Genomic DNA, 13,407 nt, shown 5'->3' on the forward strand with positions numbered 1-13,407 from the left:
GTGTTTCTCGGTACAATCGATAAGTCGGATGACAGGCCCTCTCAGGCTCTAAAACGAGAGTTGGGAGGTTAATGGAGACGCCTGGGGCCAGGCCAGTGCTTTATCCTGAAAATATCGTTGGAAGCGGTTTGGGGGAGAATGTGGAGTTAAGTATCCAGTCCGGGTGGATTTAGCTGGAAACCGAGCCGTGCGCTTTATAGCGATCCTGTGAAAAGACCCAGCCGGGATTTAGAGGCTGACAATTACTGCTGTCCGGACTTTTGACATCCGGCCAGATCCTCAGTGCGGGATGTCCTCACGTACAGGAAGCACACTCATTTCCACCACCTTCAGGGCCTTTCCTAGTCATCCCTACTCATCTACCCAAGGGCAACTGTTATGTATCTAATTTGCAAATCCTTGAACACAGCAGATTACAATTAAAATACAATCACCCCCTTTTCCTTTTTAACATTCCCAATTCAGACAAGGAGCTGGAAACAGGATGTCCATTAGTTGAGGAATGGCTGTTATGGAATGCTTGTTCTATAACAAACGATCAGCAGGATGGTTTCAGAGGATCTGGACAGCCTCTGAACTGATGCTAAGTATGTGATGATCAACTGTTAATTTCACTGTAGTCAACAGTGACATGATTCCGGGAAATTCTAATAGACTTTTGATAGAGAGCCATCTGCATCCAAAGGACTATAGGGACTGAATGTGGATAATGAACTATTTTCACCTTTTGTTTGCTGTTCCCTCATTTTTTCCTTTTTGAGTTGATTTTTGTGTAGCAAGATAAATGTGGAATTTAGAATTGCACATATTTAACCTATATTGGGAAATGTTGAAATTTTTGCATGTATTTTGAAAATAAAGTTTAAAAAACCATCCTCCCACTTCATCCCTTAGCTTTGTGTGTTGCTAACCTAACATCATCCTTAGTAGAAATAGGATTAACTTGAGTAAAAGTATATGAAACACAACTAAGATATTGTGGGTCCTACAGGGAGGTAGGGGAAAAGGGGGAGATAGTTTTAGAATTTTGGTGAATAAGTAGATTGCACTTACTCACAGGGAAGCTCTTAGTCTCTGGTTTTCATTTTTCTTGCCTTCTTTGGAAGAGAGAAAGCACTTAACATAGAACCTACACTGGCCCAACTATAGTACTTAAGTTTTACAAATGTCTAATTTGACCACTAGAAGTCCTGGAAGAACCCAACTATAGTACTTAAGTTTTACAAATGTCTAATTTGACCACTAGAAGTCCTGGAAGGTTAGTGCTGTGATCCCCATTTTGGGGGATTGAGGAAATTGAGGAAACTAATAAGATGCTGTGACTTGAATAGGGGTCATAAAAGTTAAAATTTTTGAGACCAAATTTCAACTCAAGGCCTTCCTGACTCCATGCCCAAGACTATCAACTGAGCCACCTACCTGTACTTTTGGATGCCTGGCTTTTCAGCCAAGTCAGACTCTTCCAAACCCTATTCGGATTTTCAAATGCTGGAGTAGTTTGCCATTTTCTATATCTCATTTTACAACTGAGGAAAGAGGCAGAACCTGAAACTGTCAGGATCCCTCTACCAAGACTTCTTTTACTGTTGGGAGATATCTTTTCCAGAACTAAGGCTCAAAAGGAAAGCTATGCTGTGCTTGTTATAACAATCCTTTCTGCTCACCTTCAGGCCACAGAAAAATCCCAGAATTGTTTGACAATGGTGTCTTAAGTTCCTGCAGACCTACGTTCTGGTCAAGAAACCCATAATCAAAATTGTTAGTTACCTCTCATTGTCAGTTACCAGCTCATTGCTTACCTGTTGTTTTGTGTGAAGATTTGGCCACACTAAAATCAGCTCTTCTAGAGGCGGTCTGTCTGCCCTGCCATGGGTCTTCTCCAATGGAGAAGTTCTTCTTCAAACTGCAGTTGACACTAATTATAGTTGTGATGACCTGTGTGAGCTCTTCGATACTTTAGAGTTAGCAGTGGTTGCATAACCTGAGTTTTGGCAATATTTTCAGTCTTGATAGGACAGCATTCAAACTCAGGTAGTAGTCTCGGGTTGCATGCCTAACACTATCCTCACCACTGTTTTCCTAGTTACTACCTTATAACCTGTAGATTGCTAAAAGTCATTAACAGTATTCTTTTGAATCCTCATGTCCTGCTGGATCTACTGTATCAAGAAGCTAGCCCATAGATATGATGGCAAAATGGGTTGTAGTCAGCTTTTTTGAAGCAATCTGGATCCCCATTATTCTGTTTTGTTTAACCACTACCCTTCCTTCACATACCCTGCCCCCCACTCCCAAGTTTGTTACTCTTACTTGGTGACCTAAAGTCTGACCTACATTTTATATGTCCTAAGTAGAATTTATCATGTTTTCCCCTGAAGTCTCATCTTTTGAACTTCCTGTCTTCCAACTCTTCATATCTAGCTAGCTACTAATCTTTCATTTCTAACCCCAGTCACCACCAGAGCTCAGACATTCATTACCACTCATTTATAGTAGCATCCTAGTTGGTACCTTGTCTTATACTGTTGCTCTATCACCAACTGAATTATTGACTAGCTTAATATTTCATATTTAGCTAATTTTTCTAAATGTCTTTTAGTATGCATATGGGGAAAGAGGAAAGAAGGAAATACATTTCAAATTATTTACTGCTTGGGTAATAAATGACTAGTCTCAAAGTCAAGAGGTCCTGGGTTTTTCCTTCAGTATGAAACCCCTATACAAATAGCAATTAATATTACTAGTCCCATAAGCATTGCTGTGAGGTTCCAAATTCTAAAGCAACCACTCAAAGATATAAATATAATTCTATTTATACAATTTCCAAAATAATTTTTATTGTCAGGATTTTGTATCTTAGTTCTCCTTCTCCTGTACAGTCTTGGTACCCCGGAGTCGACCAGTACGCCTGGCAGCAATGAGACCGACCTTTCGCCCTGCTGGGGCATCTCTTCGAATGGTGGATGGTTTTCCAATATGCTGGTGATTACCTCCACCGAAGGGATGTTCCACAGGCTATAGGGAGAGAGGATTCTCATATCACCAGGCATGCAAAAGCAACAAGAATTTCTTCCCTTTAAACCCTGCTAACTCAAATCAGGGAAAACCTCACCCTACCCCTATTCTCAATGTAAATGACAATCCATTGTCACACACACTCCCAACAGCAATATGAAAAAGAATGTCTTTGTGCTGTCAGATTCTAATACATTGGTTACTTTTTACTGAACTTCTCCTCCTCTTTTATTCCTTGTTATAAAGGGATGGCTTTTTGTATAGGGGTTAAGGAATGCATCTGAAAATAACAAAACCAGAAATAACCAAAAATTTTTTAAAAAGAATTAACAATTATAGTTGATCCTGTAGTTCCAGCACCCTAACAAGTTCATTCTTACTTTGCTCCTGAAGAGCCGGTAATTTCAACAATGTAAATGGCTAACCAACTAACTGACCCATGTCTCAAAATATGGTTTAGTAGCATTTATAATAATCAATATAGAGAAGACTCATTGAACGCTGTAATGCCCTCTTTTCCTTTCTCCAGGAAATCAGACAGAAAGACTTAGCAGCCTGAAATACTGACTAGAACTATACTGAAGTAGCATCAAGGCAGGCCCACAAATTCCCATCCAGTATTAAGTAATATATGAAACACTCAGAATTTCACCCCACAGCCCAAGAGACACTCACATTCATGGCCACACCCCGGACACGAGGCCAGCAGTTTCTCTTAGCCTTGTATTTGTGGTAAGCACGACCTGCCTTAAGAATGGGCTTATCAATACGACCTCCTCCAGCAACAACACCTATGAAACAAATGTTTAGTAATAAGGAGATGATATATACAGGTTGTTCTGCATTCTTCATATAACCAGTGTCTTTCAGGTTTCTTTACACTGCATTTTTTTAATAGTTCTTTTTCTCTAAGTGACTTTCCAACAGAAAATAAACAATTTTGAAGTTATGATTGTTTTCTTACATCTTGGTTGGTTTAAGGTTTTTTTCTTTGTGTTCCCATGGGGGAGGAGGAGGAGAGGAAGAGGGAGCATGCTAAAATAATGTTCCCAGAGTAAGGGACATCTCCCCCCATTCCAGAAACCCTCTTGCTATCCTGACAATTCTTTTGGGACTAAAAGCAACTTCTATTCCTCTGGAGACTCTTAGGTATTTTGACTAACCTGAATAGGAATATAACCTTTGGGACCCCAGAAAGTCATTTGGATCACTAGCCTAATTTCAGGATTCTTGCAAATTGTATACCAGAACTATGTGTTTCAATTTCTCATCACTTAAGGCAGCGGCTTCACTTCATCAGAACAGGCAAGTTTTAGCCTTTGTTTGACCACTGTATAATTAAGAAGTTAAGAGCCTGAACCTCAACTCACTAAACTGTAGAATAAGTTATTTCTGCTAAAAATAAAGACCTTTCTGACAATTACACATACCTGTTTACAAAACACTAAACCTTAGTGCATACTTGGAATTAAGCTTTGAGACATTTTAAGATCTGTATAGCACTGATTCACAATTCTGAAGCATACTGAAGGATGATTTACTTTTACCCCCAAAATTAAGAAGTTTAAATTTCTTAAAAATTCTACCATGGGCTTGGTCACTTTTCTTTAAGCATCGACATCTTTCCTCCTTATTCCATCAAATAAACTAAAATTGGGGAAATACTAAAACAAAGGCTAACGTAGCTCCTAATGCATTTAATTTGTTCAACAGATTGCCTACCTATGAATTTTAAATTTTAAGGAAGATAGGTTTAAAAAAAGGATAGTTTTTTTTTAAATGCCAGGCTATACTGGCAAATAAGTTACTAATTTGGTAACTTTTAAGATACTCTGTGATTCTTGCCTATATACAGTCTTGTGATCCAGCCAAGGCACAGAATCTCTTGGCCCAGCTCCTATCTGCAAAATGGAAATTAAAGCAACCTCAAAAATCATGTAACTGGTATCTTTAGTGCTTTGCAAATTTTATAGCTACTTCCAAATACTTCTAAAACATGACTGAATGGAAGGGAAAGGATGATTAGCTGCAAGTTCATTTAGTAAAAACTAAAATAAGTCTGCTCATTTTAAGGGGATAGTGATTCTACAATTCTTACATTTGGAGTTTCTTTACTGGCTCCATGGCAAATCAACTTAAGTGCCTTTGCTCATAGTCACTTACCAACCACAGCTCTGTTTGCAGAGGAGATCACTTTCTTAGAGCCTGAAGGTAGCTTCACCCTAGTTTTCTTGGTTTCAGGATTGTGGGAGATTACTGTAGCATAGTTTCCAGATGCCCGGGCAAGCTTGCCCCGGTCCCCAGGCTTTTCTTCAAGACAGCACACTATAGTCCCTTCAGGCATAGTGCCAACTGGGAGGACATTGCCAATGTTGAGCTGAGCTAAAGACAAATAAATCAACATTCAAGTCAAAAAAGTATCTGTTGTTATGGATTTTAAAAATATATACAACAGGTTGTTCTACAAGACTTTACAATTTCATAGGGGAAACATATACAAATGCCTATGATAAATCACTTTTTAAAATTTTTTTTTTGCTGAGGCAATGGGGTTAAGTGACTAGCCCAGGGTCAGTTAGGTTGTGTAAGTGAGGCCAGATTTGAACTCAGGTCCTCCTGACTTCAGGGCTTACGCTCTACTACACCACTAGCTTCCCCCAATAAATCACTTTTACCTAGAAATTAAGGAATACGTCAGGAGAAGCCCATCAGCAAAAATCTACTGAATTCCCTTAATCTAGAACCTTTAAGAACCCCAATGATATAACTATAGTAGTTTGATAAAGGCCTTCTCAAGTAATGCCTAGTTAAGGAATACTAGTGGGGAATACAATTAGTATCATAGCTCAGCTTCCTTCCAAAGAACTTAGTAGGGAGAACTCCCCCTTTCCCCCCAACTACTGGGATACATAACTGCAAAAGTGGTAGAGTGGCAACAAGAATAGGAGGTAGGAATTAGGAAAACCTAGCTTAAAACTCTACATTCAATAAGTAGTATGTGTCAAATAAGTCACCACGTGAATTGCCTTCCATTTAGTGGACATGTATTATCTTTGAATCATATCCTAGCGAGGCTCATATGAACATACATACAGCAATATATAAATGTTAGCTACTATTTAGTATGATATATATACATATATATTTATTATTACTGTAACAAAACTGCATCTTACCTTTCTTACCACAGTACACAAACTGGCCAGTATGGATGCCTTCAGCAGCAATGAACAATTCTGTCCTCTTTTTAAATCGGTAAGGATCCCGGAAGGCTACTTTTGCAAGAGGAGCTCCTCGGCCTGGGTCATGGATTATGTCCTGAAGCAACATAAGAATTTACTAAATCCTGCCCTGTGAGGCCATCTGTTAGTGATCAGGACTTACTCTGGCACTGTTTAGGAGTTCGCTGTTCACACTAGGAAGGCGTTATGATTTAGAGAAAAAAACACTAAATCTGGTTAGGAAAGTTAAGTCAGATAAGGACTATTTAGTGGTGGGGATATAGAGAAATGCAAAACCAGTAATTGCTTTAAAAAAAAAAAAAAGCGGGTATATTCCAGAAGATGGCACATGCAGGGATAAGAGATGGCAAGTAAAAACAAATAAGGCTGTAACGATCCAAACACGTACTGTCCCAAATAAAGCCAAGAAAAATTCTTACTGGAAGACAATTGAATTGAAATTCCTTCCTGGAATTCCTGGTCCCCTCCTACTTTCCGATCCTAACACTTGTAACTGTTAGTCTAACTCAACGTCCCAAACGCCTCCGGCCGGCGCTCCACGGCTTTCACTGATCTCGTTTGGGACCTTTCTCACGCCGGCTTTCTCCTCTTCTTTCCCGGCCGCCCCGGCTCCCATGTGCTAGTGCCTCACTTGAAACTACTAATGGAGGACTGTAGTGATTGCACACTGACTCCCCACCAGAAGAGCAAGGACCGGTTTTGATTTCTTCTGTAAACCCCCCGGCCAGCCCAGCCCCAGCCTCACCTTCACGATACCCTTAATGTAGCCATGCCTCTCGGCGAAGTCGACAGCCCGGAGCTTGGCGGCTCCCTTTCGGTGCTTCACGTGGGCGCGGAAGACAGAGCCCGCGCCCTTCCTCTGACCACGGATCACCCGGCCCATATCGCTAGGCCTGCGAAGGGAGGGAGAAAGGGCAGTGAGGAAGCGGCGCCCGCGCGTCGCCGCTCCCGCGGGTCCCCAGGACGGGCGCGCTGAGCCTGGCTGCGCGGCACCGCACGCCGGCCTCGGCTACTCCATGGAAGGACGCCGCCATGCCAGTCTGGCGGAAGAAAAGGTGGGGGGCGCCTGATCCAACTCGGCGCCGTCACCTCCTAGGGCCTCGGGAAGCGGCGCCTCAAGGAAGAATAAAAACAGGGAGTCCCCGCAATTGTGGGGTCGCTGTTCAAGGGCGGATGGCGCTCTGAAGGGACCGATTGGGCACGGATTGCCGAAGCTCACAGAGAAACACAGGAGTAGGTCTTACCTGGCCCAGGACTTGCTAGAAAGAGGAAGTCTGCCTTCCTACAGTGATATATCTTCCGGGGCGAGGTCAGTCACCGGAAAGAGGCGCCGCTGTCCACTCACAGGATGTAGTTTTAAGCGTCTTGCATTATGGTACCTGTAGTCCTTCCGCAACTTCAAATTCCCTTCTTGGTGCATCTTGGGAAATGTAGTCCATGAAACCCCTGCTTTCCTCACTACGCCTCGGGGGCGCTTCGGCGCTCTTCACACCACTCCCAATCCTCGACCATGACGCATGCGCACACTCTGCTGTCCTTAGTGGGGCGGCTGTCCCGACTCTAAGCGGTTGCTAGGACTTTTTGCTGCCCGTCCTGGCAGGTCTGTTTTGGTCGTGGGCTTTTGTCCGTCTGGGGCCTGTTAAAGCCCTGGGGCGATGTCGGGAGGGAAGCGTGTCCAGGGCCAGCTGCCTCCGAGGTGGACAGATCCCCAGCGTGGCCGCCAGCCGCAGTCCTAGAGCCATTGCCCCCTTGGGGACAGGACCAGCGAGATGCCAGCCGGGTCCTCTGCTCCGCTGAGAGCATCCCAGGCTCCACCGGGCGGCTCCTCGGGAGCGGGAGGACGGGCTGGTGCTTCGGGCCGGCTTCCGTAGCAGAGGCAGGGCCAGTTCTAGTGCACTGCCCGGCGCCGGCTCCGTTCTTTTCCACCCCAGCCTCTGCGCGGCCCATGAGCGGAGGGAGTCCCGGAGAGCCGGCGGCGGCCTTGTCCCTGCCCCCCTCCCGGGCTCTTCGAGGGGGCGTGGTGGTCCGGCCTTTGCAGTTGCGGGCCTGGAGCCGCGGTGTAAGGGACCCGAAGGATGGAAACAGCTTGTTTGTGATCCAGATGGACGAAGGGACGGGCATCAGGAAGAGCGGTGTTAGACTTAAATCAGTGCAGTTCCTACTGCGATCCTCTCTCACCTCCATGGATGCCCTCTTCGGGGGTTTTAGTCCGTTTTTCTTTTTTAAAAAATGGACACATTAGCCCAGCTGTGACCTGAACCGCGCAGGTGGCAAAACTGGCTCGATTAACTGCAGAGGACAGCATAAACGTGTGGGCCTCCGATGCCATTCTGACTCGTGACTGCAGTCGGCTCTGGCTGAGTCACTTCCCACCCCCTAATCCTAAACTTGGAAAGGTTGATTTCATAGCAAAACAAAGAAACCAAAAACTTATGTGTAGAATGTAGCATTTGTCCTCAAAAATGTTCTTTTCAGCCCATTTTTCTGGCTTGTTGATTTATTTAGATCTGGATTCTATATTACATATTAATTATCTTTCCAAGTTTTGTGTCATCCCCCCCAAGTCGTTAATTGCGCCATCTTCTCTATATTTCCCTCCAAGTCATTGATAGAAATGTTAAAAAGTAAATAAATAAAGCACCTAAAGCACAGGGCAAAGGTCAGATCCCAGATGCACAAGAGACTACCTTTAGTGATGCTTTCATTTTATTCCAAATCCTCCTTACTAGACTATCATTTATCTTTTATCCACTCGGCTTGAGAAATTCTCAACTAAGCATTTGACTATGTCTTTAGCATTCTCTGTAGTTCAGTTTCCAGATAATCTCATTTTATCTGGAATGAATTGTTAATGAAGCCAAATTGGCTTTTATTGTTTATGCCTTCTACTAAACATCCACAAACCATTCCTCTAATATGTTCTAATTTTTTTCTGAAATAGAAATCAGGTTCATTGGTCTATAATTTGTAGATATTATTCTTTCCTTTTTTGAAAATTGGGACGGCATTTATCTTTCTTCAGTTTTTTCAGCTTATTTCCCATTCTACAAGATTTTTCAGAGGTCACTGACTATAGCCCAGCACAAGAATCTTCTATTTCTTTTAGTACTTTGGGATAAAGTTCATCTTAGCTTGGTGATTGGAACCCATTGAAAGCAGTTTTTTGCTGTTTAACTAGCTCTTCATTTATATTGGATTTCAACAATATTGGATTGTTAATCATTTTGTTCTATCTAGATCAGATATTCCTAACCATTTTTGTGTCATGAACCCCTTTGGAAGTCTATGAAGCCTTTACATGCCTCAGAATAATGTTTCATTATTTAAGGAAACACAAATTTTCAGATACAGGTTAATTTAAATACATATATATGATTGTTTTGTTTTTTTTTTCTATCCAAGTTCAAGAACTCTTTCTTTTCCCCTCTACCTCTCCTCCCCCAAAAAATATGTATACAGATCCATGGATCCCAAGTCAAGAGCGGTGATCTAAACCAGAGCTACTTGGACCTTTGTTGTTTAACATATTTGTCAGGGACTTGGATAAAGGTACAAATAGCATGCTTATAAAATTTATAGATGACAGAAAACTAGAAGGGATAGAAAACACATTGGATAGTAGAGTAAAAATCAAAAGATTAGTCCTGATTATTGGATCAAATTTAACAAGATAAATTTTAACAGGAATGATAAATAAAGTCTTATACTGTTTTTTTAATCCCATAAAATATGGTGGAATTATGGTTGCAGAATAATTTAGCTGAAAAAAGTCTTGGGGTTTAATTGGACAATAAATGCAGTGCAAATGATAAAAGTAAACCAAAAGAGATGATGTGATATTAGGCAACATTAAAGAAAATACAGTTATCTAGGAATAGGGAAATGATAGTTTCACTATATTCTGTCCTAATCAGACCATATCTGAAGTATAAGTTCTTCTTGCCACATTTTTAGGAATGAAAATCATTTAGCAAGTGTTGAAGAGTAGGATGGTAAAGGCTTTAAATTTATGCTGTATGCAAATTAATTGAAGGTAATTGGATGTAGTAGCTATCCTCAATTATGTGAAAGGCTGTTTTGTGGAGAAGGAATTAGATTTATTCTTTTGACCCAGAGGGCAAGGACAGAATGAATGAGCTGAATTTGTGAAGAGACTAAATTAGGTTTCATGTCAGAAAAAAACTTTGTACCATTTAGAGCTATCTCAAGGGAGAATGAGATACTGTTGGAAGTGATGGACTCCTCTATGCTGTACTTTTCAAACAAAGGTTGGCTGACCACATGGGTATTTTGTAAAAAGGATTCTTTTTTAGATATGGGTTGGATTAATTCAGGGATATCAAACCTGTAGCCTATGGGCCACATGTTGCTCACTACATTTGTGAGTACAGCCCAAACCAGGTTAAAATATAATGGGGAAATATTTAACAAAATTAATAAAACATATAATATTGCATATTAAAACTAAGTCAATATGTGGCCCAAGGAGATCCTTATGTATAGTTTAGTGATGCCTGATTTTTTTAAAGTTTGACACCAATACACGAGATAGTCACTTTTATCCTGAAATTGAAAGAGATCTGTGAAGTGTACCATAAGGAAAGTTGAGGAGGCAGAAGAACATAATTGCCTTGGTGACTAAGGAAGACTTCATGAAATAGATGGTACCTGAATGGAAGCTTGAAGGAAGGTGAGGTTTCTGAGAGGTAGAAATGAAGGAAGAATGCATTGCTGGAATGGCTTACATCAGGACACAGAGGTGGGAAATGGAGTATTAGGACAGGGAATAACTAGTACTCTAGTTTGGATGGATTCCAGACTTTCTTTTGTGTTTTATTTTTGCAGAGACAGAATCTGGCAGAGTACCTTATACACAGTAAATGTTTAATTGATGCCTTTTGAATAGAATGTAGAATCTGTTAAGAAGAATAGAATAAACTAGATCCAAAAACTGGAAGTCCTTATATTCTTTTATTTTTTTTTTTTTTGTTCTGGGTTTTTTTTTTTTAATTTTAGTTATGCCATTATTTATTTTTTATTAATTTTTATAATTATAATTTTTGACAGTATATATGCATGAGTAATTTTTTTTCATAACATTATCCCTTGTATTCATTTTTCCAAATTTTCCCCTCCCTTCCCCTACTCCCTCCCTTAGATGACAGGCAATCCCATACATTTTACATGTGTTACAGTATAACCTAGATACAATATATGTGTGTAAATCCAATTTTCTTGTTGCACGTTGGATTCCAAAAGTATAAGTAACCTGGATAGATAGACAGTAGTGCTAACAGTTTACATTCAATTCCCAGTGTTCCTTCTCTGGGTGTAGTTGTTTCTGTCCATCATTGATGAACTGGAAGTGAGTTGGATCTTCTTTATGTTGAAGATATCCACTTCCATCAGAATACATCTTCATACAATATTGTTGTTGAAGTGTATAATGATCTTCTGGTTCTGCTCATTTCACTCAGCATCAGTTCCTGTAAATCTCTCCAAACCTTTCTGAATTCATCCTGCTGGTCATTTCTTACAAAACAATAATATTCCATAACCTTCATATACCATAATTTACCCAACCATTCTCCAATTGATGGACATCCACTCATCTTCCAGTTTCTAGCTACAACAAAAAGAGCTGCCACAAACATTTTGGCACATACAGGTCCCTTTCCCTTCTTTAGTATTTCCTTGGGATATAAGCCCAGTACTAGCACTGCTGGATCAAAGGGTATGCATAGTTTGATAACTTTTTGGGCATAGTTCCAAATTGCTCTCCAGAATGGTTGGATTCTTTCACAACTCCACCAACAATGTATTAGTGTCATGGTTTTCCCACATCCCCTCTGACATTCATCATTATTTGTTCCTGTCATCTTAGCCAATCTGACAGGTGTGTAGTGATATCTCAGAATTGTCTTAATTTGCATTTCTCTGATCAGTAGTGATTTGGAACACTCTTTCATATGAGTGGATATAGTTTCAATTTCATCAACTGAGAATTGTCTGTTCATATCCTTTGACCATTTATCAATTGGAGAATGGTTTGATTTCTTATAAATTAGGGTCAGTTCTCTATATATTTTGGAAATGAGACCTTTATCAGAACCTTTAACTGTAAAAATATTTTCCCAATTTGTTACTTCCCTTCTAATCTTGTTTGCATTAATTTTGCTTGTACAGAAACTTTTTAGTTTGATGTAATCAAAATCTTCTATTTTGTGATCAATAATGATCTCTAGTTCTCCTCTAGTCATAAATTCCTTCCTCCTCCACAGGTCTGAGAGGTAAACTATCCTCTGTTCCTCTAATCTATTTATGATCTCATTCTTTATGCCTAAATCATGGACCCATTTTGATCTTATCTTGGTATATGGTGTTAAGTGTGAATCCATATCTAATTTCTGCCATACTAATTTCCAATTTTCCCAACAGTTTTTTTTCAAATAATGAATTTTTATCCCAAATGTTGGTATCTTTGGGTTTGTCAAACACTAGATTGCTATAGTTGTACCCTTTTTTGTCCTTTGTACCTAATCTGTTCCACTGATCAACTGGTCTGTTTCTTAGCCAATACCAAATGGTTTTGGTGACTGCTGCTATATAATATAGCTTTAGATCAGGTACATCTAGACCACCTTCATCTGACTTTTTTTTCATTAATTCCCTTGAAATTCTCGACTTTTTGTTCTTCCATATGAATTTTGTTGTTATTTTTTCTAGGTCATTAAAATAGTTTCTTGGGAGTCTAATTGGTATAGCACAAAATAAATAGATAAGTTTGGGGAGTATTGTCATCTTTATTATATTCGCTCGGCCTATCCATGAGCACTGGATGTCTTTCCAATTATTTAAATCTGACTTTATTTTTGTGGCAAGTGTTTTGTAATTTTGCTCATATAATTCCTGACTTTTCTTTGGTAGATGGATTCCCAAATATTTATTTTATACTCTCGACATTTGTTTGGAATGTTTGGAATTTGTTTTGTATCTCTTGCTGTTGCATTTTGTTGGTGATGTATAAAAATGCTGAGGATTTGTATGGATTTATTTTGTACCCAACAACTTTGCTAAAGTTGTGAATTATTTCTAATAACTTTTTATTTGAATCTCTGGGGTTTTCTAAGTATACCATCATATCATCTGC

General features: G+C 40.1%; 2 protein-coding genes across 2 annotated transcripts in view; both read right to left on the minus strand.

The window, feature by feature from the left end:
* Positions 1-13,407, minus strand: part of LOC141539236 (uncharacterized) — a 61,316-nt gene that overhangs the window by 28,723 nt on the left and 19,186 nt on the right. The window lies entirely within an intron of this gene.
* Positions 2,807-7,550, minus strand: RPL8 (ribosomal protein L8). The gene is made up of 6 exons (XM_074261588.1): positions 7,502-7,550; positions 7,003-7,150; positions 6,192-6,333; positions 5,179-5,397; positions 3,691-3,806; positions 2,807-3,015 (listed from the first exon to the last, which is right to left on the minus strand). Exons 2-6 carry the CDS (start codon positions 7,138-7,140, stop codon positions 2,857-2,859), a joined length of 774 nt encoding a protein of 257 aa, XP_074117689.1. The 5' UTR covers positions 7,141-7,150; positions 7,502-7,550; the 3' UTR covers positions 2,807-2,856.

Source organism: Sminthopsis crassicaudata, chromosome 1 (assembly GCF_048593235.1).
Source record: "Sminthopsis crassicaudata isolate SCR6 chromosome 1, ASM4859323v1, whole genome shotgun sequence".
NCBI classification, from domain to species: Eukaryota; Metazoa; Chordata; class Mammalia; order Dasyuromorphia; family Dasyuridae; genus Sminthopsis; species Sminthopsis crassicaudata.